The 26,097-nt window shown below is 46.3% G+C and overlaps 2 protein-coding genes across 2 annotated transcripts in view; one reads left to right on the forward strand and one right to left on the reverse strand.

The window, feature by feature from the left end:
- Window positions 1–264: 264 nt before the first annotated feature.
- PSMC1 (proteasome 26S subunit, ATPase 1) lies at window positions 265–13,743 on the forward strand. Its single transcript, XM_046647126.1, has 11 exons — window positions 265–331; window positions 3,870–3,923; window positions 4,540–4,636; window positions 6,220–6,344; window positions 6,571–6,756; window positions 6,953–7,081; window positions 8,362–8,458; window positions 10,724–10,913; window positions 11,414–11,565; window positions 12,200–12,354; window positions 13,388–13,743. The coding sequence occupies exons 1-11, from the start codon at window positions 329–331 to the stop codon at window positions 13,520–13,522; spliced, it is 1,323 nt and encodes a 440-aa protein (XP_046503082.1). The 5' UTR covers window positions 265–328; the 3' UTR covers window positions 13,523–13,743.
- Window positions 13,744–15,117: 1,374 nt separating this feature from the next.
- The window catches only part of NRDE2 (NRDE-2, necessary for RNA interference, domain containing), a 44,735-nt gene continuing 33,755 nt past the window's right edge, over window positions 15,118–26,097 (reverse strand). Inside the window, exons 10-14 of the mRNA XM_046647125.1 lie at window positions 23,666–24,052; window positions 21,990–22,918; window positions 20,808–20,946; window positions 16,101–16,172; window positions 15,118–15,545 (exon numbers count right to left, since the gene is read on the reverse strand). Coding sequence (XP_046503081.1) covers window positions 15,420–15,545; window positions 16,101–16,172; window positions 20,808–20,946; window positions 21,990–22,918; window positions 23,666–24,052 — 1,653 coding nt within the window. The 3' untranslated portion in view covers window positions 15,118–15,419. The remainder of the gene's footprint in view (window positions 15,546–16,100; window positions 16,173–20,807; window positions 20,947–21,989; window positions 22,919–23,665; window positions 24,053–26,097) is intronic.

Raw genomic sequence — 26,097 nt, forward strand, 5'->3', positions numbered from 1 at the left:
TTCCCAGTTATGATTTTTGCATATTTTAAATATTTAAAATTTTTACAATTGTCAGTTCTTTGACAGTCGAGGTCGTTTTCTTAAGTTGTTGACAATAACCTAATGGCTGCGCTTTAAATTTTTTTTAAGTAAAATATTTATGAGGTTCCCAGCTTGCTTATAAGTTATTCCCTATCCCGCCCGCCCGCACAACCCCTTGGAGCGCGCCTTCGTCCGTGCGGGATTTGGTTCCTATCGGCTTCCGTAGCGTCCCTCGGCGACTTCCGCCTTCGACGGGCCGTCTGGTGAAGGCACTTCCGGCAGCGGCGGCTCGAGCGGCCGAGGCAAGATGGTGAGTGACTAAGGGTTTCGGCTGCTGGTCGCGCTGCGACGGGGTCCGAGCGGCCCGAGACGAGAGAGCCAGACTGCTGCTCTAGGCACTAGGCAGCCCGCTCCTCCGCCGCCGGCCCAGGCTCCGCGGGCACGGAGGCTCCGGGGACGGCGTCAGGACCACGGCGGGCCTTGCCCGGGGACCTGGGTTCGGGGCCTGGCGCGAAGGGTCCCCGGCGGGCTGGTGGGCGGCAGAGCGGGGCAGGTCCCTCGGCTTCGCTCCCCGCCGACCGGGGCTCTGCTGCCCAGCGCGGGAGTATCGGCGGGAGTCTCCGCCAGTGACTGGGACGGGCGCCTTCTGAGCCGCGGGTGAAGGATGTGCGACCGGAGAAGAGGGGAGGGGTCGTCCCGGCTGAGCGGGGGAGTCGGAGCCGTGGAGGACCGCGGGAGGGGAGCATCTGGAGGAGGCCGTAGAGACCGACGCTGTTGGGATGGGTGGAACTCCGAGGGAAAGGGCCCGTGGGGCATTAGTAATGGTCACAGCCGCGTTTATTTCTGAGTTCACAGAGCGAGTATTTACTGAGCACCTGCACTTTTGGGGACGAGGACAGGCTCTGCTCTAGCCACTGAGGATCCGGGGTTGGGGGGGGCACATGATTGATGAAGTCTCTGCCTCCGTGGAGCTTACGTTCTGGAGAAGGCAGACAAAAAGGAGAGAAATACGGAATATGATGTCTGGGAGCAGGGTAGAGATGGGTGGGGTGCCCACTGTTATATGGCTGCCTTGTAGAAAGGGCTAGGATGGGGAGGAGTGGCTGTTTTACATAGGGTATCAGCGAAGGTAGCTGAGGAGGTGAGATCTGAGCAGAGATCTAAGTAAAATGAGAGAGTAGCCTATGCCAATATCTGAGGAACCCGTGGTCCAGGCAGAAGGAGCAGCAAGTGCAAAGGGCCTGGGATGGGAATGTGTTTGGCCTGTGTTGTGAACAGCAGGAAAGCCAGACCACATAGTCGTATAATCTTTTTAAGGACTTTTGGGTAATATTCTAAGCACGACACTTTTTTAGTATTTTCTCATTATTCCTCACAACAGTTCCTTGAGGTAATTATTATTGTTATCTTCACTTTACCACGGAGGAAACCGAGCCACAGTAAGCAGCTACGCTAGAACACAAACCCTGTCATCTTCCCTGGAGCCCTTGCTGTGATGTGTTAGATAGCCATGCGGCAGAGAAACACGCAGATGTTGGTGTCCTGTAGACTCTCACAAGCTTTGTGACAGTAGGCAAATCGCTTAACCTCTCTGGGCCGTGGTTTCCTTATCTGTAAACTAGAGATATTGATAGTACCAACTTCATAGTGTCTGTAAGAATTAAGTGAGATGATACCCTGAGAATGTTTAGCCCACTGCTTGGCATATAGTAAGGGCTCACTAATGGGTTACTTGTTACTCTTATTTGAGACTGAGAAACATAGTGTAAAATGCCCCAGACGGGAAGAAGTTCGGGGCCCATTTGAGAAAATGTCCTCCAGCGGGGCCAGACTTGTAGGATCGTGAGAGAAGTAGATGAACCTGGGAAAGGTCAGTTGCAGCCAGTTTGGCGAGGGCCAGGCGTGCCGAGCTGCAGGGTTTGGACATTACACCTTGAATACCAGGGAGCAGTTGAAGGTCCTTAAGGAGAATTAAAGGGTCCGCTGTTTGTTTTAGAAGGTAATAGCCAGATTGGTGAGGGGAGAAACGACCTGGGAATCTCAGTTGAGAGGCTAGAGTCTGTAAGATATGATGGCCTGGACAAAAACAGAAATGGAGGATACACAGAAAGTGAAGAACTGAACCAGAATGGATTGTTGCAGAGCCCAGATTTTGTCACCAAACTGAAAGTTAAAATCCTGATGCTAACTTTTCTTACTTGTTAATAATAAGTTGAGGAGTAGTTACTATGCGTCATGTAGATGTCAAGTCGTTTGCCTGTGTTACGTCGTTTTCAGCGAGAGATAAGAGCTGGTGTCGTCCCCACCTTCCAGTTAAGGGCACCCGACTTACCGAGGTCACAGAGCCTGGGAGTGGTGGAGTCGGAACTGAAACCACACCTGGATGCGTCTCATTCTGGAGCCCATGTTCTTAGGCTGTTGCAGTTCCCCATCTAGACGGTGGGAATATGAGCCCTGCCTTGAAGGACTGTGTGGCCTTGAGGAGACAGTGCAGGAGAAGTCTATACAGACTTGGGCACGTGGACAGTAGGCACCCCACACACATTAGCGGCCCAATCAATGGTAGATTTCCCTGGTAGGTATAGGAATTGTTAAAAGCCTGTAATTCTGGCAGCCCGTTGCAGTGTAACTAATTCTGTTTCCCAAAATTTCTCGGAGCCCTTAATTACCTTCTTCAGAGTAAAGCACGGAGTTTTAAGAGTCCTGCATGTGGGGGATACATTTGACCTTAGCTCGTTTAGGTAACCGTGCTAGGGCTGTTTGGTCTTGTTAGTGAACTTGGCAGTGTATTGATTTAGAGGTGCCTGCCTGCCTGGCAGTGATTTGAGGGGACTGAGAGGGCCCCTGTAATCGAGTCAGTTCACTGTTCCTCATTTAAAATGCCATTATTTCTGAGGCGTTGCTCTGTGTTAACCATTGTCCTGTAACTGAGGGGTCTGTTTTAAAATCAGAAATCCCAGTGAGCTTCCGAACACGCTAAGTTCTTGATACTTCAAGGTGATTCAGCTTTTCAGGTCGGAAGAAAGAGCTGCCCGAGAGCCCCTCGCTTGAGGGATGGGACGCATGTAAGTTGCTGTTGAAAGGAAACTCTCCTGCATCTTCATCTAATGTTAGTAAGGAGTAAATGATTGACAAGTGGTTCTTGGAGAATGGGTAAAATGATTTCGATTTCGTGGCCTAATTTCATGAAATAGACTCTTGGTGGCCTCAGTCACAGTTTTATATTAAAGAATGTCAAGCTCTCTACCTTCCCCTCAAGAAGGGAGGGTCTTAGAATCTTAGCCTCATAATGATACATCAGTTACAGCTATTTCTCTCTTTTTTTTTTAAGATTGGCACCTCAGCTAACATCTGTTGCCAATCTTTTTTTTTTTTAAATTATTCTTCTTTCTCCCCAAAACCCCCCAGTACATAATTGTGTATTCTAGTTGTAGGTCCTTCTGGCTCTGCTATGTGGGACGACACCTCAGCATGGCCTGATGAGCAGTGCTAGGTCCACGCCCAGGATCTGAACTGGTGAAATCCTGGGCCACTGAAGCAGGGGCGTGAACTTAACCATGGGGCTGGCCCCCTATACCTATTTCTTAATTGAGTTGTCCTTAATTTAAGAGGCAATCAATTGCAAGGTGTACCACTGATCTACTAACAGCTTTTCAGGACAAAAAGATTCTGCCACACAAAATGTACATGTTGACTGCTAGGTACGCCTAGAGTTCAGAAATGTTAAAATGAAGGGGAGTGTTGGTATCTTAGAATCAAAGGCAAATCAAAAGGATATTCTTTTGAAGTGATCATTTTCGGAATTTCTACCTCTGTCTGATTTTGGATTTTTTGTTGTTGTTGTTCAGGGTCAAAGTCAGAGTGGTGGTCATGGTCCTGGAGGTGGCAAGAAGGATGACAAGGTAAATAAGCCAGATGTGTCTGTGATGTCAGTAAATTGTAGAAGATGTCATAGATCTCAGCTGAGAAGTTCTTTGGGAATTCATGAATTTAAAAAATACAAAATAAATGATCCTGTAGTTCTTTAACCAGTCTGGCCTACAGATACAGTACCCTTTCATGTTTTAGAAAAGATTGTTGACCTAACTATCAAATAGGTATTTATGAATTAATGATTTTTAATCGTGTGAAAGTAATAACATTATAGAAGTGTTAAAATAAATTGCCTGTAATTTTAGTGTTTAATGTCCTGAGATGTGAAGAATTGTCTCAAATTATTTCAACTCAAACTTCTGGCATATAACTCTGAATTCTAACCTCTCTATTCCTTATTGAATAATCTGTCATTGTGTATTGTAAAAAGAAAGATCAGTTACATTCACATATTAAAATTGCAAGAATATAATAACCCAGTTGTTATTGTTGTTGTTGTTTTAAAAGGACAGTTTTTAATAGCATCCTAAAAGATAAGGAAAATTATATCACCTGGAAATAGGTAATGGTTCTACAGAAATGAATTTGTGTTTTAATATGATTTCCCTGTGGCTTTTTTTTTTCCTGCTGTACTAAACACTCAAGGACAAGAAAAAGAAATATGAACCTCCCGTGCCAACTCGAGTGGGGAAAAAGAAGAAGAAAACAAAGGGACCAGATGCTGCTAGCAAACTGCCACTGGGTAATGACATGGTTCCTCCTTGGGGTCTTTCCGATTGATTCCTAGGGGTTGTCTCTGTGTCTGTAGCTTAGAGGTCTCTGAATGTGGAGACAGGAAATGGGGGGTGGTTGAAGCTCTAGCCCTATGACTATTCTCTCCAGTTCTTCTGTGCGGCATTCCTCTAGGTTGGAATAAGAGCTTTATTTTGGTTTTAACAGCATACACGCAGTATACAACTGTGTCTCACTTTAAGAAACTCCACTAGTTTCCTTTAAATAACCAGCTCCTCTTGTGTATTAAAAGTACAGTTTTAGATTAGAAAACTCATGTCGGGCTTGAGTAACTTAGAAACACAGTTATTTCACAGGGAAATGGAGTGCCACTGTGTTGGAATTCACATCATGCGATGCCTGAACATACACGTTTTCAATGGCTTCCTCCTGACCCGACCCGGTCCCCCCTCCATCCTCAGCGCACACCCTGTGCCTCGCTCCTTGCCCATACTGCTGTCCCTTGTGTTCTTTGACTGCTCTGCATATCAGGGCCTTTGCCCTTTGCTGCCCTCTGCTTAAAAATCTTCCCCCAGTCCTTCCCCTGCTGCCTGCTTCTCATTTCTTCAGGCTGCAGCTCAGATGCCTCCCTCACTGCCATCTAAACAAGTCCCTTCCTGCTTAGATGAAATAACTAATTTTAAAAATATTCCTTGGTTAAGAATGAAGATAGTCAGACAGTAGAAATGTGCCATAATCCACCACAATGAATCAATATGGTATTGATAAAGAATGGATCATCAGATCACCACAAGAGCATAGAAAGTCCAAAAACAACATCGTTTCATGGATAATTTATGGTAAAAGTGACAGTTCTGTAGGAAGAGGATGGATTATTATAAATGCCTGGCATCTTTTATTTGCAGTTGAGAGAAAATGGAATTGCCAGATGGATTACAGATATACATATTAAAATAAGTAAATAAATGAAAATTCAGGAATATATTTATTTAACCTTAGGGGAGGAGAGACCTTTTGAAGAAGTCAGGAAACCCGGAAACCACAAAAGATTGATAGATCTGTCTATATAAATGTTAAAATTCTTGTGTAGCATGAGACTTCAAGCCAAAAGAACACAAAAGAGATTGGGGAAAATGTTCACCAGAAATGCTAATACCTGTAATATTTCACAGTCCTCCTACAAATGTGTGCTTGTGTTACAGCTGCCGTGCAACAGTCTGTGCTGACTGAACAGCACATGTAGCTATTTTTATTAGCACTTCTGGGAAGACTAAAGCCAAGCAATCTACCTTTTAGGTCAATGACTGTTTTCTTCTTTATGTTATATATAGACAGTTCAGTTAGTCTGTGTCGTTTTGTGTTAGCTGTCTGGTCGTAGACCTCATCCCCATTTTTACTTCCTTGCTTATAACTGCCAAAATCCCTTTCCCCTTCACATTTAACACCTGCTTACTTAGGGTCAACAAACTTTTAATTTTTCAGTCCAAATAAAATAAGCTTATTTTAAATCTTAACTTTTTTCCCTTAAGAATGAACTGAATTAATTCAAACTTCAAGCTCCAGGTATAATAAAGTTTTATTTTTTAATTACAGTGACACCTCACACTCAGTGCCGGTTAAAATTATTGAAGTTAGAGAGAATTAAAGACTATCTTCTCATGGAGGAAGAATTCATTAGAAATCAGGAACAAATGAAGCCTTTAGAGGAAAAGCAAGAGGTAAATTGAGAAATTAGTGTAACTTCATTTTTACAAAGTGAATTCTACTTAGAACCTAAAACTGTCAACGAATAAATGAAATTCAAGTAGTTGAACCTTTCAGGCTTTTACAGATCATTATTAGCTGCCTTTTAAAAGCACCAGCTGCTTTGTAAATCTAGTGAACTGTCAGCATCATCTACTTTTTAGTTCTAATCTGTTTCCCTTTTGGTGTACTCTAACGTAGGAGGAAAGATCAAAGGTGGATGACCTGAGAGGGACCCCAATGTCGGTAGGGACCTTGGAAGAGATCATTGATGACAATCACGCCATCGTGTCTACATCTGTGGGCTCAGAACACTACGTCAGCATTCTTTCATTTGTAGACAAGGATCTGCTGGAACCGGGCTGCTCCGTGCTGCTCAACCACAAGGTAAGTTGATCGCCTCTACGAAAGCCCATAGCAGTGCTTTGTCCTTCCTTGTTATCGGTCCACTGTTCCAGACCTGTGGACGTAGATTGCCAAAGCACCCCTAAGAGTAGAAAAATTCTGTGGTTGGCATTGCTTTGTTGTAAACGAATTGTGTGAACCTCACATTCCTGTGCTAAAGCTTAACGTTCCCTGTTAGGTGCATGCTGTGATAGGGGTGCTGATGGATGACACGGATCCCCTGGTCACAGTGATGAAGGTGGAAAAGGCCCCTCAGGAGACCTATGCTGATATTGGAGGGTTGGACAACCAAATTCAGGAAATTAAGGTATGTCTAGGAACCAGCTCTGGGTTTTTAGACTTTGGGTTTCTTACTGCTGTCTCATTTAGGGTGCTAGGAGTTGTTTTGCATGTTTTGTTTTTTCTTTATTGATCAGACCAGTAACTGACTCAGAGCTTGTCAGTTGTGGTGTTTTGTATTTGTTTTTTGGTGGCGGGGGGGGGAGCAGTGGTGTGTGTTGTTCTTTTTTCCCCTAAACCAGCCTTCAGCCCACTAGATCTCATTCTTTTTTTTTTTTTTTAATGCTTTTTTGGTGAAGAAGATTGGCCCTGAGCTAACATCTGTTGCCAGTCTTCCTCTTCTTTTTTCCTCCCCAAAGCCCCAGTACATAGGTGTATATCCTAGCTGTAGATCATTCTAGTTCTTCTATGTGGGACGCTGCCACAGCATGGCCTGAGGAGTGGTGAGTAGGTCCACACCCAGGATCCGAACCAGTGAACCCCTGGCCGCCAGTGTGGAGCGTGTGAACTTAACCACTCAGCCATGAGGCCAGCCCCATGTATTTGTTAATACTGAGTTAGGTACTAGAAATAACAATAAATTGTATGATAGTTCTTGTAGCACCTGTAGCTTAATACTTTTTATATCCAATGTTTAATAATTATCTGTGTGAATATATAATGTTTCCAATTGTGTTGGTGTCAGTTGTGGCTATCTAGAAACTTCCAGTGATGTATGGGGTAGGGTGAGTGACACATTCTTACAGAGTGGTGGGGTCTAGAACATAATCCCAGCCCCTGCCGTGGTCCTAGGGTTGGGGGAAAGTGGTCCTCCAGGATGGCTGTGGGCGAGCTCTCTGCAGGTTCTTTCATCCATAGGGAAGTCATTCAGAGCTATCACAGATCTCCACTGGTGACCTCTCAGACAGCTGGGCACTAGCCATGATGTCCCTGGTTGGTAACAGCAATCAGAAAATGTTGCCAGCTCCTGTCTGTAGTTTAATTGAAGAGGGTGAATTTTAGATTTCTCCAGTTCGTTTTGCTCAGAAAGGCTTAATGTTGTTCAGCACTGACGTCTGCTGGAAAGTGCAAGGGGAATTGGGTGCTATTGGGAAGAGGGGATGGGTGCTGGGAGCTCGAGTAGGACAGATGTCCTCTCCAGTATGCCCTTGTGCCTAGTAGCAGTCAAGCGCATTGTCTCAAACAAGAGTGATTGAAATTTTAGTTTATTTTTGTTGAGAGCGAGATATACTCATGATGCCATAGTAGATCTGCTGATAATTTCAGTAAGAAAGCCTTTCATTTTTACCGAGTGTTTGTTTTCTGCAGGAATCTGTGGAGCTTCCCCTCACTCATCCTGAATATTACGAAGAGATGGGTATAAAGCCCCCTAAGGGGGTCATTCTCTATGGTCCACCTGGCACAGGTATGCATGGTCTGCGTTTGACACTTTCCAGACGCTCAGCTTCTCCCTTGAGCAGCAGCGTTAGCCAGTTAGAATTACTTAACTGTTGAGTGAGGATGCCACAGTTCCTTAGGTTAAAACGATGCTGTAAGACATTTTGGACATTTGTGCGTAAGCAACTCCTTTGGAATCATACCTATTACACAAAAGTATATTTATCTGTAAAGTAGATGCAGTAAGAAACTGAACTTAGACTTGAAGTTGTAGACTTCAACAGAGTTAATGTGTTAAAAAAATATAATAATAATTTGTAAGAAAAAATAAAAATAAACCAGGATGCTCAACTATGGCTGTACATTGAAATCACCTTGGGAGCTTTAAAAAATACTGATGCCTCGTCCCATCACTGAAGATTCTGGTATATTGATTTGGAGTGTGGCCAAGAGTCACAGCAATGGTGGAGAACCACTGATTTAAAAGCTATTGTGTGCTGTTCAGATTAGGTTTATTCTCTAGTCCATTGATACTGAATGAATTAATATTGGATGAATAAATAAAGATATACGTACATACAGTCATGCGTCACTTAACAAGGATGCGTTCTGAGGAATGTGTCTTTCGGCGATTTCATCATTGTGAGAACATCGTAGAATGCAGTGACACAAACCTGGACACCACGCACCTAGGCTCTATGGCACTGATCCTCTGGGACCACCATCGTATACGCCGTCTCTCGTGGACTGAGCTGTTATGTGGCACGTGACTGTGTGCATATTTGGTTCATTATGCAATAAGTTGACCTGAGTAAGTTGTCCGGGACTTAGCAGTTCATTGCTGTATAAGTTCCAAAGGGAGAGCAGTTATTTGATGGAGTGAATCAAAACCATGTTCCCAAGAGGATCTTGAGAGCTGAGGACTGCCCACAGTAGGGGGACTGGGAGACAACTGTGCTCAGAGACAAGGAGCTCTTGCAGCCTGTCATCTTACAGCTCAGGAAATCATTTCACAGAGGCCAGTGACGAGCCCAAGGCCCCATTAGCTCTGCGAGTTGAGCTGGTAGCAGGGCTGGAGCTGGAATCCAGGCCTCCTGACCCGCAGCCACGTGCCTTCTTTGGAGCATGTGTGCTACAAGGGGCTGGCTATGAGGAGCTGGGGTGAGGCACAGGGTAGCAGGCCTGTTGGGAGGAGGAGGAGGAGGAGACTGGTTTAGTGATCCTTCTGGCCACTGAAGTGTCCCAGCAGCTGGACTCGGCTGCTTCTGGACTGTAAGATCCCACCCACTTAGAAGGTCCTTTTTGTCTTCTGTTCACCATCTTTAGTTGATGTTCTCAGGGAGTGGTCCAGCTTTCTGAGCCTTTGCACCTGCTGTTCTGCCTGCCCAACCAAAGGGAACATCATTGCCACATCTTGTCGCAAAGCTTAGTGCTCTGTCCTTCTTCCCACGTGGATGAAGTCTTCTGTGTCACTCACCAGCAGCCCCCTCCTCCTTCCCCTGCAGGCCTAAGGTTGGTCCTTTACGAGTTCAACCTCTCACTGCCTCTGCATCCTGAGGTGACTGCCTAGCCCTTTGCCCATTTCCTCTCAAAGGGGCCAAGGTCGTCCAGGTCTCAAGTTCTCAAATTGTGTGCTTGTAGCTGACTCTTGGTTTTGACATGAAAGAGAAAGGGAATAGAGCAGGATTAAAAGGTGGTTTGAGATCTTCCCTGAGATTGGTGGGGGGAACTTCCTCATAAGGGCACACCACAGACAGGAAAGTCTCCTGAGCTTTCAGCAGCGCTTGGTTGTGGCTTTTTCAGGAGCTGGTCCTGTTTCACTTGTCCAGGCCTGCGGCCCAAGCACCCCCAGCAACAACTCTTGGGTCAGCCCGGGGCACTTGCAGGCCTGGTGCTCAGGAACACTGAGTGTTTCCTTAGGTCAAACCTGGATTCCCAGGCCTTTTTTCATCACTGATAGTTTCATAGTTGAGTTTGGCTCTCTAACCCTGGTTGCATGGGTCAGGTTAAAATTGTATGTAACTTGAATATCCCGGTTGTAAGTATTTTCCGACATTATCATGATGAATTTAGGAAGACAGTTAAAAATAATCAAAATGTTATTTAGGTTTTCCTAATTTTCCTCTTACTGCTTTGGAGAACAGAACGTCAAGACACGTGAATGGTGGCACGCCTTTTCATCACAGGGATCCACCCAATTTGATGTCCATTTAAGGTGGTAATGACAGTTTTTAAGTTAAAACAGCACTTGAAGTTATTTCCCTTTGTCTTTTTCTTTTTTAACCTAAAATAGGTAAAACCTTATTAGCCAAAGCAGTAGCAAACCAAACCTCAGCCACCTTCTTGAGAGTGGTTGGCTCTGAACTTATTCAGAAGTACCTAGGCGATGGGCCCAAACTTGTTCGGGAATTGTTTCGAGTTGCTGAAGAACATGCACCATCCATCGTGTTTATTGATGAAATTGATGCCATTGGGACAAAAAGGTAGACTTTCTCTTACCTATTTTGCATCATTTCGAGGTAAAAACCATGTAGCTCTTCTCTGAGAATGATCAGTCATTGGGCACTCGCTGGATGGCCTGCATGTTGGTTTCCACAGTTCCTACTGTCCATGGCTCTCTGGATGGTTTAGGCTCTTCTCTCCCAAGTGCCGGGTAACAGCTCCCCAGGAGTTGTGAATGTCTGGCACCTGGTCAGTGGATAACTGTGCGTTGAGCACCCACTCTGAGCCAGGCACCATTTGGACTCTGGGGACACAGCCGAGAGCACGAGTCTCTGCCCTCAAGGAGCTCACAGTCAGGTTAGGGGATCAGACACCAAATACGGAGACTGAATAAATATTTCAGGCATGAGAACCACTACAAAGAAAATAATATGTGTAATCGGCTCTTGGGAGGGTGTGACACGTGGGTTGAAACCACAGTGTTTTGTTGTAATTCCCCTTTGGCAGTTGGGTCTTCATTCCTTCTTTTTCTCTTCCAAAGGTATGACTCAAATTCTGGTGGGGAGAGAGAAATTCAGCGAACGATGTTAGAACTGTTGAACCAGTTGGATGGATTTGATTCAAGGGGAGACGTGAAAGTTATCATGGCCACAAACCGAATAGAAACTTTGGACCCAGCACTTATCAGACCAGGTCAAATTTGCTTTTATTTCATCCTTGAGAATTAATGTGGTCATATGTATTTGTGTTTCTTAAGCACACTGTGGAGGGATTGTATAAATGATACATAGAAAGGCAAATACCGTATTAAAACTAGAATAACTTACAAGACTATGTCCCCTTGAGATTACAGCTAAGTAAGAGCGTGATGTAGTCTGTGTAGCTTGGTTCTTTGAATTCCAATCTTGTATTGTGATCTTTTCTTTCCCTTAGTTAATATTCCCCTTTTAACCTCAAGAATTTTTTCTGAAGAAAGAATATATAGGATAGCTCAGGTTCATTTTTTACATTCAGGTAGCACCAAAAGCAGCAGTCGCTCATGTTTTTACTCTCTTTTACGTTTTTACTACTATCAATGCGTCCTTTTCCACTAAATAGGCCTTTTAGGAACTCCTCCTTTCATTTGTTTCTAAAGGTACCAGAGCAGGGAGGATTTCTTTTAAATGGGAGGAATTCAAACAGAGGTTTACAAACTGTAAAGATAAATGTTTACATGTTAAGATTTGGACCTCCTTCCCACAGGATGCTGCTGTCTGACCTCTCCCTGAGCTGGGGGCAGCGCCTGGGGCTGCACAGGTGTGTCACTGAAAACCTTTTATACCTGCAGGCCGCATTGACAGGAAGATCGAGTTCCCCCTGCCTGATGAAAAGACCAAGAAGCGCATCTTTCAGATCCACACAAGCAGGATGACGCTGGCTGACGATGTTACCCTGGACGACTTGATCATGGCTAAAGACGACCTCTCCGGTGCCGACATCAAGGTGAGAACGTGGGCTGGATCATACCTCTTAGTTTCATCACATATATGTATGAGTTAGGATGTTTCTTCCCAGATGACCAGAATTTAGAGCAAGGCCTGGCAGCATTGAATGTGGGTGCAAGCTGCTTTTCATCGGAAGACCTGGGTTTTCATGAGGCATGAATGCCGTGGTTAGGTAGGGACGGCACACGCAGGGCCTTCTCATGCTGGTGCCTGTACTGAACTGCGTGTCACTGTCATCTGTGTAGATGAGTATCTTAGTTCGTGAGTAAAACTCTTTTTAAAATTGAAATTATTTTTGAATTTTGCACCAACTTTTTATTTTGAAAAATTTCAAGCCTTCAGAAAAGCTGCAACAGTAGTAAACACCCGTAGGCCCATCACCTCAGTTTACCAAATGTCACCCTTTTGCCTATTTGGTTTCTCTTTTCTACTGAACCATCTTGAATATCCTGAGGGCCAAAACCAAATAGAAACTTCAGTGCCAGGATTAACTGTGTTTTTGTCACATTGTATTACATAGGTTCTTGTTTTGTTCTACTTTTGGCAAGTAATTATTGAGAAAATAAACATATTACCATAAATACTGTACTGAAACTTCTTTAACTAGAATACATGTTCTGAGTATGGGTAAATGAAATGGAGGTATAATCTCTGTTGCCTCTAGATTTCCAGGCCGGGTATAATTTCATCTGTTTTCTAGGAGTATGACTCCCTTTAACGAAAGTGGGGCTGTGAGAACTTACTGACCTGCCAGGCCACACAGCTGTTAGAAGCTGAGCCAGTACTAGAACCTGGAGCCCCGATTCCTGGGCCAGTCCTCCTCTTTGTTAATCACTCCCAGTTTAAGCCACCGCAGATCCTTTGAGAAAATAATTAGAATGCTACAACGTTTAAGAGATCTAATCTTTCCCAAATGATTTGAGCAGTGTGTGCTTAGTCTAAGTGTCTTACACCTTATTTCAAAATGGCTCTTTTAATTGTTAGAATAAAAATAAAGTGTTTCACTTTCTCAACATACTGTTCTGTTACAGGCAATCTGTACAGAAGCTGGTCTGATGGCCTTGAGAGAACGCAGAATGAAAGTAACAAATGAAGACTTCAAAAAATCTAAAGAAAATGTCCTTTATAAGAAGCAGGAAGGCACCCCTGAGGGGCTGTATCTCTAGTGGACCACAGGTGCCTTCAAGGAAATGGCAGTGGGGGGTCCCAGCGCCTCAGAGGGATGAGGCTGGGGAAGCTGCCCCAGGAGTCCGTGTTCCAGTTGGTCTTTATTAGCAAAACATCCCCTGTATGTTTTTGAGCATAAGTGTAGGATGCCCACCGGGCTGCCTTCGTCTGTTGGTCACGTGCAGTGCTCTCTGCCCAATAAAGCGCGCTCTTTCTCTAACAGTTCATCTTCTTTCTGGTGTCTCCACACCTGCTGCTCAGCAGCACCAAGTGGGTGGATCCAGGTGTTAGGGAAGCTTCTGTGAGTGATTACATGGAGTGCAGACTTCAGTACCTGTTGCCCCCAGAGCTGGTGGTGGAGTTACTGTACAACAGCAGCTAATGGGAAAGAAATGATCCTAACCACATAGCCAGCGATCTTTCTTGTTTAAGCAACAAAGTCTGAGTTCATGTGGCTGTGGCTTCAAAGGAAGAAAAGACAGCTTTCCCTTATGGAAGTTCTGTGGGTTCTCAGCACTGTGGGGCCAGGAAGGAAGTACTGATGGTGCGAAGAGATTGAGGGTTCCTTAAAAATCTCAAAAGGTCAGGGCTGAAGAATCCCATACCAGCCCTGCCTGTTGTCGGATTCAGAAACCTCATCTCTCTCAAGAGCGTTTGGAAATGTGTCAGTTTCCCCTTCCTTTTCTTTGTCTGTTTCCTGCACTGCTCTTTCCTTTCTGAGCAGTTCAGGGTATAGCAAGGTAAGCATCCACATGGTTGGCTGGCAACTTCCTTGGGGGCTCTGAGACGCTGCCCCAGAAAGTACTCTATGTTGCCTTCCCAACCAATGTCCGTCAGTTTCTAGCCAAAACTATTCTGCAACACTGGCTTTTCTGGATGAGGTGCCAAGGAAATATGTCTTCAGCAATTCTCAAGATCATGACTTTTTTTTAAAAAGCCAGAGAAGCTGGGAACCCCTCAGAAATCAAAATAACATGGCCAGTCTGGGCCTTCGTATCTTAAGCAGTGCGGATGCATAGCAGAGGAGGGCGTACCTTCCGCACATCTCACAGGCAGGGCTGGGTTTGGTCGGAAGGAGCTGGCTCCATTCCACTCTCCTCTGAGACAGAGGTCACTGGCAGGCTCCCTCCCCTGCAGCAGAGGCCTTATGTCTTTGGGCAGTGCCTTCCACACCAGTGTGCACACAAGTCCCCAGGAAGGCCTGTTCGGATGCAGATTCTGACTCAGCAGTGCTAGGAAGGGGCCTGAGAGTCTGCATTTCTAACAAGCTCCCAGGTGATGCTGCTGGTCCACAGATGGAAGTGTCACAGAGTAGGGCTTAGGGAATAATGAGAAACTCTTAATACACTTGATAGAGGCCAGAACACCAAGTTTTAAATGACTTCCCACTGCTCTGAAGATAAGGGCAAGATCTGCTCTCCTGCTAACCTGCCCAGGGGAGGAGATCCTAGTGTTGAGTAACCAGACCTTTCATATCAAAGGCTGCAAGACCCATAAGACTTGGCAGGACCACCAAGGATGCCAACTGAGGGGGTACACTCACCATGGTGGGGGCTGGCACCGGCTGGGCTAAGAAAGCCAAAGGAACGAGAACTTGCACACACCAACCACAGTAGGTTTTGTAATCACTTAGCGTGATTCTTGTCTACAGACATATATACACATGTGCACATATATAATATGTAAAACAATAGCTTTTGTGTCATCTGCACATGCAAAAAATATGCAAGAGGTGAGAGACTGGTAACCCAGACATTCTCAAGAGAAACTTCTAAAGCAAAAGTCTGTTAACACACGCTTGCACATGTGCATCACTGGTCTCCTCTTGCCCATCCTGGTTCCGACAGGGCAGGCAACGTTGCCTCAGAGATGTGGTCCCCATTCCCTTCCTGGTCTCTAGTCCTCAAGCAGAAGCTCCAGCTCCTCCAGCGGCAGGCGCACCCGGAGCTCCTTCTCAGTCATCAGGTCCAGGATCTCCTGCATCTCATCGGGGAAGTACTCCACAGCGTCCATGTGCAACACCTAGGACGGAGAGCCACCGCCCTCGTCAGCCAGCCGCTTCCAGCCCAGCGATCCCGCCCTCCTGCTGCTCCCTCCACAGCCTGCACTGCCCTCTGCTGTCCTAACTCAGCAGCACCCAGGCATGCTTCAGGAAGGACACCGAACCCACAGAGCAGACTCAAAGTGAGGAAACTCACAAGGAGGCCGCCTCCTTCCAAAGTGGGACAGGAGTTGCTGGCAGACACTGCAGTCACCCACAGTCTGACTTCTGAGTGTCTCCTGACCTGGGACTTCAGAGTGAGGACATGGATCCCAACGGGTCAGCACCTGGGCTGAACTCTGGCAAATGCTGGGAAAACCGCCCACAGCAACACTCCCAGGAAACACCAGCTCCAGTGCAGGGACAGTAGACAAATGCCTGCAGGCTCAGGCTCCATGGGGACCGCTTCACTAAGAAATGGCCCAGGATGTGCCCTGTCCCCAGTGACAGGTGCAGGCCAGGCAGACACTGGCTGGACTGAGGCTTGGCAGGAAAGTCCCTTGGAATCTGAAGATACCACGGTCTTTAGAACTCACCTTTGCCCAAGGACAATTCTGAAGTGCTTTGTAGAACACACCTTTGCTTCTTTCCTTGTTTCCTAAGGAAACCTGAGGTGAGGGAAAAAAACACAAATGTGATGAAACGGAGGCTAAGGCCATAGAAACCACCGCTGTACTGATTCACATGGGGGCTCCTCGGCTGCAGTCAGCCAGCCCACGGGGAGAGCTGGCACCATCACGGTGGCTGCTGGGTTTGGGCCCATGTACCATGGGACGCTCTCGGGCCACTACTGTGTTGGGTCATTTCCTCTCCACCAACGGGCCCAGAGTGTTGACCTTTAACACTGCTGACTTGCCTTTGTCTCCTCCTTCACTCTGAGCCATCATCACACCTTGCGTTACTAACAGTGCCTGGAATGTGGCCTGACTTTATACAAACAGAAAATACCTGCAGAAGCTGGAGCAGCATGTGGCATCTCCTACCTGGGGCCTCTCCCAAGTCCCAGGAAGGGAAGGGATCTGTCGTTTGGTGGCTCCCCCAGAGGATCACAGCCCCCAGGCCGCTCTCCAGGCTGCTGAGCGTCTGTGGCTGTGAGTGGGCACAGGCAGAGCTCGTGGAGCTGATGTCTATCTCTGGGCTTTCCTCCTCCGCATGTGGCCTTCCCAGAGGAGAGCCTGCTAGCAGACACCAGCTCTTCCCACCGGGAAGCCGGTGCAGGGGACCAGGGAGGGCTGTTGACCGGCCTCCCAGAAACCGGGCGATGGCATCTAGAGACTTGTCTTTGGCTCAGGAGCTCGCTCTACCAAGGGCAGCCTCACTGACTCCCTTCTCAGTTCCTTCAGGTTCACTCCCACAGTCACCAAGACTGTACCTTTGGGCTGTAACCAGCGTCTGTGATAACCTTGCTTCAGGCGAGGCTCAGGCCTTCCCAGCCCCCTCCAAGTGCCACCACAGAACCAGCCTCATGGTGGACTCCTGTCTTCCCTCCCTGGCATGAGCCTCGGCCATTCTGAGGTTGGACGTCTGAACTTATACCCAAGGAGCCAGTGTGAGCTGTCCTTCCTTTGCACACCAAAACACTTCAATATCCTCTCCTAAAATACTGACTAAACTTAAGACTTTTTTTCCTTGTTTTTCAAAGAAGAAAGAAAAATTGTATTACTGTTCTTTCTCAACCCCTGCCTTTGTGAGACTCACAGGTACTCCTGGAGCCCAGCAAATCCAGGTGCATAAATTGACCAGCCTCAAATGATACTCGCTCTCTGCGATTTCCTTCACCAATCGGCCGCCGGAAGATGCCTTCGTGTTATCAGGTGTGAAGGGCTCAATGCCAGGTGAAAGCTGGGTGCTGACTTGGTTTCTTCCATTCAGGATTTCATATTCTAAGACATGGCCTTGTATAGATCTTTTCTCTCTCACTAGAGCAGAGCCTCAAATGGGAAGAAAGTTCATGAGCGGTACTCTGGCTCTCTACGTCCTCCTTCCTCACCTTCTAAGTGTTCTCATCTTAGCAAACCATGACTCCTTATGAAATTCCTAAGTCAAGGCTGACATACCACTGTGGGGGACTCCCATGGCACCCGGTTACCCCAGGGTATCGGGACTGAGTAAGCGTGTCTCCTCAGGCAGACCGGGAACATCTTGGGGCACTGACCAGGTGCATGCACAGAACTGAAGACGACACAGCTTGTGAAGGAGCAGAGCTGCTGGTATGGGTCCCCAAGTAAACCGCCAATTCCACCAAGACAGTCTCCAGAGTGAAGTGGGGGCCGAGATTTCACACAGAGGCTGCCCTCTGTGCCCCACACCAAGCCCCAGGAAGCAAGTCTCACACGCACTACATGCACGACTCAGCAAACAAGACCTTTGTAAACAGATGACGCGACCCTCTGGAAAGCCCTCGTGCTGTGGGCCTTCTGCCCAAACCTGAGCTCTCTCGACACGGGCAGGTATGGGGTCGGGGAGGGGCCAGGGGACAGGACCCATGGCAGTGTGGATGGCAGCTGCCCCTCTTCAGTAACAGGGTGTCCAAGCTCTCCATTTAGAGAAGCTGTCTGATGCTTAGTAATCACCTGTTTGGGCATTTCTGTGCCTTCATAGCTGATATGCGCCACCTCCACATGGGGGAGTAACAGCTCTAAGAAAATGAGAAGGCTGACGGTCTTTGGGCTTTTGCAAAATTTGATTCTCTTTTCTTATCTGAGTATAAAGAAATCTAAGTAACTGTGAGCTTATCTAACTTTTTAAAGTAATTTGACAAAACTGATATCCAGCCCTCCCCAAATAAGAACAGGATCCATTTCTGTAACACGTCATCAGAGTATTCATTCCGAGAGGAGGCTGGTGCTCTTGCTGGAGGTTTATTTACTCACCACCAGAAAGGAGAGCTGAGGAGGTTCTCTTCCCTCCCACCAGCTCCTGTAAACGGTGGCCTTTCAATATATGCTAACTGCTGTCAACACAGTGGGAGAAGAAATCATACTGGAGACTGAACAGAAACCCAGGGACTACCAATTCAAAAATGCCACTTTCCCTTTCTATTTCCTGAGACTTCTCTCATCAGGCCCAGGGAATCAGCTAACTGGTTTATACACTTAAATTTCTTTCTTTATTGTGGAGGTAGATGACCAAATTAAAGAACTCTAGGAATCTTAAAAACAACCAATTTTAGCCAAAACAGCAAAAAAAAAAAAAGGTTTGGCTGAGAAAAACAGCACATTTGAAAGCACCCCCCAAGTAGATGTTTTAACCTAAATTCCAACCTTAGCGGAAAATTTCAACTGCTGTTTGTCCAGTTCCTTTCTTCTCCCATATTCTCCATAGCCAACAATCAGTTTTAACTCCTTCATTCATTTTTGCAGGGAAAAAAAGCAATCAAGCAAATAAGCTTGCACGCATGTAAGTATGCTTGGATGCACGTACATACGCACACAGGAAGGCACACACACACGACCGAAGACATCAACAACCCTCCACACAGCCTCATCCTCCCACGACAGGCCCCGGCTCCCTCCTCCCGCCCTCTCCTGGCACTTGCAGCATACACCGTGCATTTTGGTCTTAATTTGATTGTTTTCAATGTGTTTATCAAAGCCTTAGGAGCCTACCCAGATGCCTCCAGAAATGCTAGAGGAAGTCACTGCTCTCATTAATCCTTGGTCCAATAACCTTTCTAAAAAGACAGAAATTCCTTAAGGGCCCCAATCACTTTTTCTAAGTCAACAAGAATCTTTCTATCTACAATCTCACTAAACTTGGCTCATGGCAGATCCTCGGTAGAAATACTTTCAGTCTGCACTCACTCTACCTGTAAAAGTTAAACTGGCAAATTTGCAGGCTCTCCCTTTTTAATTGTAAAGGTCTTTCATTTGCTTGGGAAGACTAACAGAATATCAGTGCTGGAAATAACACGAGCATCTCATCTGCTCCTTCGGCTGAGTGGCCAAACGACAGGAGTGGAGATTCAACTGGAACCCAGTTACCCTGACAGCTCCCCCAGCTGCCACCTCGGATGCACAGGCACGCCTGCTTATAGACCACGAATGCGCCATGATGTGGACTTCTGAAGGTTTCCATTTCACACAAGAGAATCAAGCCATAAAACGTGAGCTTTCAGGTCTGAAGAATAAATGTAAGGAAACACATAAACTCTTGTAGTTATTCATCGTGATACCAACTTCTGCCCACAGAGACGTGCCCATCTGTCCTGGGTGTGCCAGTGAGCTACTGTCCTGAGATAATACGTCCTCCCCAACTCTCAGGCCTTTCAGAATCAGGGGAGGCAGACCCAGATGAATTCTGGAATCTAAGGAGATAGGGGGAGCCCACACTTCTCCTAACCCCTGACTTTCTCTCTCTCTCTCTCTTTACACCTGACTCTGTCATGTGTCAGTTGGAAATGTTCATCTACCTTGATCGAGTTTTGAGAATTTATGCTATGGAAATGATCAGAGATATACATAAGATTTGCATATAAGGAAGTCACTCCTGGCTCCTGAAAGGCACAATGTTCATTGCAGGTCACGTGACTGAGTAGACTTGAACTAAAACAACAGTCACGTGGCCTAGAAGACTGTCTTTCTAAAAAGCATGAAACTTGGCAGTAGATGTGTTCCAGCAAATGAGCCCGTCCCACTGCAGGCCTCTAACCACAGGCAAAGCCAGCGCACAGACCCCGTGAAGCCCCAGAACCACCTTTCAGCCTGCGCATGCTCATTAACAAAATTAAACTGTGTCTTCCATATGCAATCACTATGGTGCTTTTAAGTAAAAACAAAGCTGCTTTAGAAATATCTATTTTAAAAACCACAATCTAGATTGAATCTTATCTTTTAACAACAGCAGAATCAGGACCTGGAAATTCTTATGAGCAGAATGGCAAAGAATTTAGGTCTCTTTCAAATGAAAACTCTTGGACCATTTCCAATTGTTGACTCTACGAAGTCAACTCAGAGAAACCCTATCAAGTTCTGCTGCTCCAAACAGCCCTGTAATTACTCTTCAGTTTCATTCCACCAAACACCTTGAAGAAAAGTGCAACTTTCGACCCCTTCCCAAGTCCTGAGACCTGACATTATTCCACCAGGGTTCCCATTAGGGTTAACAAGGCCAAGAAGCTGCGAGGGCAGAAATAAGCCCCTCTCAGCTTCCCCTGCAGCGGCTCCTGGACACCTGCACTTTCTCACCTGCGAAGGAAGAAGCAGAGCCCAGCATAAAAACAAAAAGTCGAAATATTTTCTTACCAAAAAATTCAAATACATCCTCCACAGTAAGGGGCACTGGCTGCCACTGTCACTCCGCATTGCATTTTCAAACAGGGCTTTGATGCGATGTGTCAAGCCGGTCTCAGGAATTGTGGCGTGGACCTCTCTACCATCTACCCTGCAAGACAAAGGCCCATGTCACCCCGAGACAAGTTCTCGCATCCTACCTCGCAGGAGAAGAGCACTGTCAGGGTCAGCAACAACTGGACTAGAGCGTGTCAGAGGCAGTGCTGGCCCTCGGGACGGGGGGCACTGGGGGTACAGAGGACAGATGTGATGTGGCTCCTCCAAGGCCAGAGCAAGGCAGTGTCCTGGGTTTCTACACCACGCTGAATCTGCCAGAAGTCACAAACAAACTCCTCGCTTCTGTTTTCTAAAGAAAACCTACCCTTTCATCAGCAGAATGCAAATCTGACTTTATGGAAAGGAAAGACCTTGCAAATCCCAATGGAAGAAATAAAAAACAAGTGAAATACTATTCAGAGGCAATTCTGCCCAATTTATAAGGTCAGAGAGAAGCAACAGCAAAGATTCCAGAAGGAACAACGATGTCGACTCGGGCCATGAGACTGTCATTTAACCCTCAGATATAAAATACTGCATCAGAAGATGACAGTTAACACGACACTGTCGTCATCAGTAACAGTAACAGAGGCAGGTAATTCTTCCACACTCTGTCCTCAGCACTTCCCTCACTGGCCCCTCGGAGCAACCCTCTGAGGTAGGTTCTTTATTCCCATCTTACAGAAGGAGAAACTAGGAGAGAGGTGAAGTGACTTGCCCAAGGTCACAAGTGGTAAGTGGAAAAGCTGGGACCTGGATCCAGAGCCCAACTGCAGAGCCTGCACTCGTACCCATGTCGCTTTCACTACAGCCTCTCAGACACGGCAAGGCCTGACAACCACCACCTAAGCCCCACAGGCAACGCTCAGAGTCCCACAAAGCAAGGCCCAGGAAGACAGCCACAAAGCCTCTACTGAAGGCTGCTGCTACTTTGTAAGTCTCTCATTCCTCTTTCAATATGTTATTCTACAACACGGAGCGTACCCAGAGCTGGTGTTCTAGGCACTGCGCCGTTTTCATTTCTGTATTCCCGAGGCCAAGCGGGGTGGTAGGAACATAAAGGTCTGTGGACACATGAACAAGATGCTCTGTAATTACCTCTGAACAGTTTCCACTAGTCTCTTCCTCATTTTCTCGGCTTCAATGGCAAACAACCAAGGCTCTAAGGGTTTAGCAGACCTGGTGACTGCATCAAAGAATCTTCTGGTCTTACTGGCACTGTGAGACTTATTCTGAATCTGTACATATGACCTCCAAAGAACCTGGTTGCCCGGATACAACTTTAAAGCCTCGGAGAGTGCCTCTCGCAGAGGGGCCAGCGGGTAAACGCTGACTTTCATGTGGAATCTGAGCAGGCTGGTGTGCATCAGTGTGACAGCCTCGAGAACACTGCTCGGACGCTGGGTGCCGGCACTGTCATCCTGGCCACAGCCTTCTGGGGAACCAGAGCCCTTCAGTTTTGCAAATACTTGCTCGTATATCCGCACAGCGGCATCGATCCCCACGGTCAAATACTGAAAGAGCATAAAGCATTTGACCAAGCTAGTTAGGCAGTTCAAGGAGTTGGTGGGAGCCGGTCCAGAGACACAGCCCTCACCCAAGCAGTCCTGCAGTGCGTGTTCATAAGCCTTCCGAGCTTTCAAAATGTGAACGGCCAAGACCTGCCCGGCATAGGGCCCACAGGGCCCGTTCTCAGTCAGCCTGGTTAAGATGTGAACAGCTCGAGCTGTGGCGGCCCCTCTCGAGTCTAGCAACAGCTCCACCTCCAGCTCAGCGTAGAGCAGACTGAGCTCACAGAGTTCGTGATCCTTCAGTTCTCTGCTCCCTGCCATGCTGAGTGCTGTATCGAAAACCTTCCTGGCGTCCTCCATGTTGCCAAGCAACCACTCCAGATGCGCATACTGCTTCCAGAGGCAAAAATCGTTGCGGTTTTCCGGCTCCTTAAGGAGATTCTTGGCTAGCTTTTTGCAGTTCTTTCCTTGTGACTTTAATCTCTTCTTGTTTTTAGTGTGCAGACACCAGATGACCTAGAAGTAAAAAGAAAAGGATGGCTCCTAGTGCTCCGTGATTTCACAGCAATCCCTTTGTACTGTCAACTTTAGAAAGCCGCACAAGGCATCTACATTTCTTTCCTTTATCACGAGTTTGGTAAACACCCAGGATTCCTGGGCCAGGAAACAAACTGGAATTTTACCAAGGCTGCAGGTGCGCCCAAATGAACACATCCAGATTTCCATTCAAAACCTCTATGAACAAGGCTTATATACGCCAACTCTCCTTCTCCAAAGAGAAGTGGCCACCAAATTTTATCAGACACTATTTTAATAGTACAACCTCGTGTGTGCAATCTGTAGCATCAGAACTTTATGTTAAGATTCAATACTAACTGGTGGCCAGCAGAGGGCAGAAGAGTCAATCCTAGCTGAATTTCTAGGAGACAGAAAGAGCAGAAATAAGTAGCTTATTTTATCTATTTTAATAAGCCCCTAAATCCTCTAACCCTGCTTAAGCTTAAGCTTGGCTCTTAACACTAACTGCTCATATAATCAGACATCTGCTACCACAAAACTCAACACAATCAACAGCTCCAGTCACCGAAGGGCTGGACTCACTGCAGCCCTTCAGCAGGGCCAGCCGCACACCAGGTGCCCTCAGGGTCCCTGAAAAAAAGGTGCTGTGGCCCGTGCCCCGAGGAACACCAAGAGCCTTGTGATCTCATTTATAAACACCAACAGGAAAGAAGTCCCCACACTGGAGGCGGCGGCTGGAGTTACCTTTGCAATCTCGTACTGTAACCAGGAGAGGCAGAGCTGAGACCTCTCCTTGCCGGAAAACAAAGGCAGCACCAGGTGGAAGACGTTGCGGATGAAGTCCTCGCCCTCTCGACCGTGAGCTCTGGTCCAGCGCCGGCAGCCCAACTGGTCCATGCGGCCAACACAGCTGACGCCAGAAAATGACAGGTTGAGGAAAGTCAACGGCTTTTCATCACAAAGTCCGTTATCAAAGATGCTGTTCTCATCCATGGCCAGATAAAGGCAGGAGGCGGGAGGGCTGACGCCACAAGGCACGCCCAAGAACTGCAGGAAGGCCGCAATCAGCCGAAACTGAAGATCCTGGCTGGAAAGTCGGATCAGAGATGGTCCAATATCATCAAACAACACCTGCAACAAGACAAAACAAAGTGACCTATTCAGGAGCTCAGCTTACTTCATGCAACAATCAAAAAAAACCTTCACAATTTTTCCCACAATTCCTTTTATATGGATATACTGATGATTCAACATTATCAAATGAAATTTTAAACAGACAAGAGCTAGGTTTTCTGTAAGACACCAAATAACAAGAGGCCTCTCAAGGCAAGCCAGAGCTGGAGGATAAGTGCCATTTGCATTCTCACACTTCCTGGGAATTCTTGAAGGAGGGAGAAGCTGAACAGGCTTGAGCCAAATTTCAAAGTATCCTAATGGAGTCGTAGAAAACCTAGAATCATAATCATTTCTGAAAGCACACATAATTGCTTTTGTAGTTACTTTGATAAGTTACAATTGTAAAAGTTTTTTAAGATAGAAGATAAGAACTTTACTATTTTGTTGTTTCTTTGTACAAAATTGCACCAGGAAATGAAAAATATGCTCAAAAATAGATAAACAGTGGGAATGCAAACTGGTGCAGCCACTATGGAAAACAGTATGGAGATTTCTCAAAAAATTAAAAATAGACATACCATATGACCCAGCTATCCCACTACTGGGTATCTATCCAAAGAACTTGAAATCAGCAATTCCAAAAGACCCATGCACGCCTATGTTCATTGCAGCATTATTCACAATAGCCAAGATGTGGAAGCAACCTAAGTTCCCATCAACTGATGATTGGATAAAGAAGATACGGTACATATATATATACAATGGAATACTACTCAGCCACAAAAAAGGATAAAATCATCCCATTCACAACAACATGGATGGACCTTGAGGGTATTATGTTAAGTGAAATAAGCCAGATAGAGAAAGACATCTCTGTATGACTCCACTCATAGGTGGAAGTTAAACATGTAGACAAAGAGAACTGATAGGTGGTTACCAGGGGAAAGGGGGGGTAGGGGGTGGACACAAAGGTGAAGTGCACCTACAACATGACTAAAGATAATGTACAACTGAAATTTCACAAGGTTGTAAACTATCATAATCTCAATAAAAAGTAAAAAAGAAAAATAGATAAACAGCAGCAAGGTAAAAAGAAAACAACAGGACCAATGGACAACATTAAGAGCAACTATAAGAGCCTAACTCTAACTAAATGTTCAGAGCTGATTTCATGCACTAACTCTAAACTGGAGCCCATGGAGACGACCCCTTGCCTCCAGGTCCTGCTTATCTGACTGGTCTTTGTGGCTCTCAGCAAAGAGGAAATCCAAACGTGAGCACAATGAAACTGGACCACTTGGGATTCAACTCACCAAAGCCATCAATTAGTCAGACAGCTTTTCTCCTCCAGGCTTTGACTAGAGAAAAAGCTAAGAGACAAGAAATTGCTCCCAGCAGTAGTTTGCTCCCAAAACAAGCTTCCAGGAAACTGCCTCAAATTTGAGGCTTGAGAGCTAACTTCTGGAAGGGGAACATGAACTCTGTAAAACCCCCAAACATCAAAGGAAGACCCCGCTCTTCCCTAGCACTCGGCTTCAGCCAGGAAAGGCCCCTCCTGTGCAGACTCCCTCACGCCAGTGCGTGCAAAAGCACTCCAGTGAGCTGAGATTCCTCTGGAAGTTGGCCCCTCCGTCCTGCCCAGAGATCACCTCTTTCTCTTTTCCCAATTCTTGGTCCTAATTTCAGTCTGGCCACCCCATTCACCACTCCTCAAACATTCCATGTACTCTGGGCCCTCGCTCATGCTGATCCCCTCTGCGTAGAGCAGAATTTCTGGAATCAAATAGTCATTCAACACCCAGGAATATTAACTGAGCACTCACAGGACCAGCATTGCCTAGGCACTAGTGATTCAGCAAGTGACGAAAACAGGCAAAAGTGCCCAGCCTCAGGACACGTAACTGGTAGGAAAGTATGCCCACAAGGCTCGCTACCGTAAAAACCCCTCAGTCTGTACGCATAACACGTCACGTGTCAAGCAGTATAATTGGTATCTTGTGAAACTGGGTCAATTCCAGGTATCAAAATAGAATCTCTTCCTTTATTTCAATGTAGATCTT

Source organism: Equus quagga, chromosome 20 (assembly GCF_021613505.1).
Source record: "Equus quagga isolate Etosha38 chromosome 20, UCLA_HA_Equagga_1.0, whole genome shotgun sequence".
Lineage (NCBI taxonomy): Eukaryota > Metazoa > Chordata > Mammalia > Perissodactyla > Equidae > Equus > Equus quagga.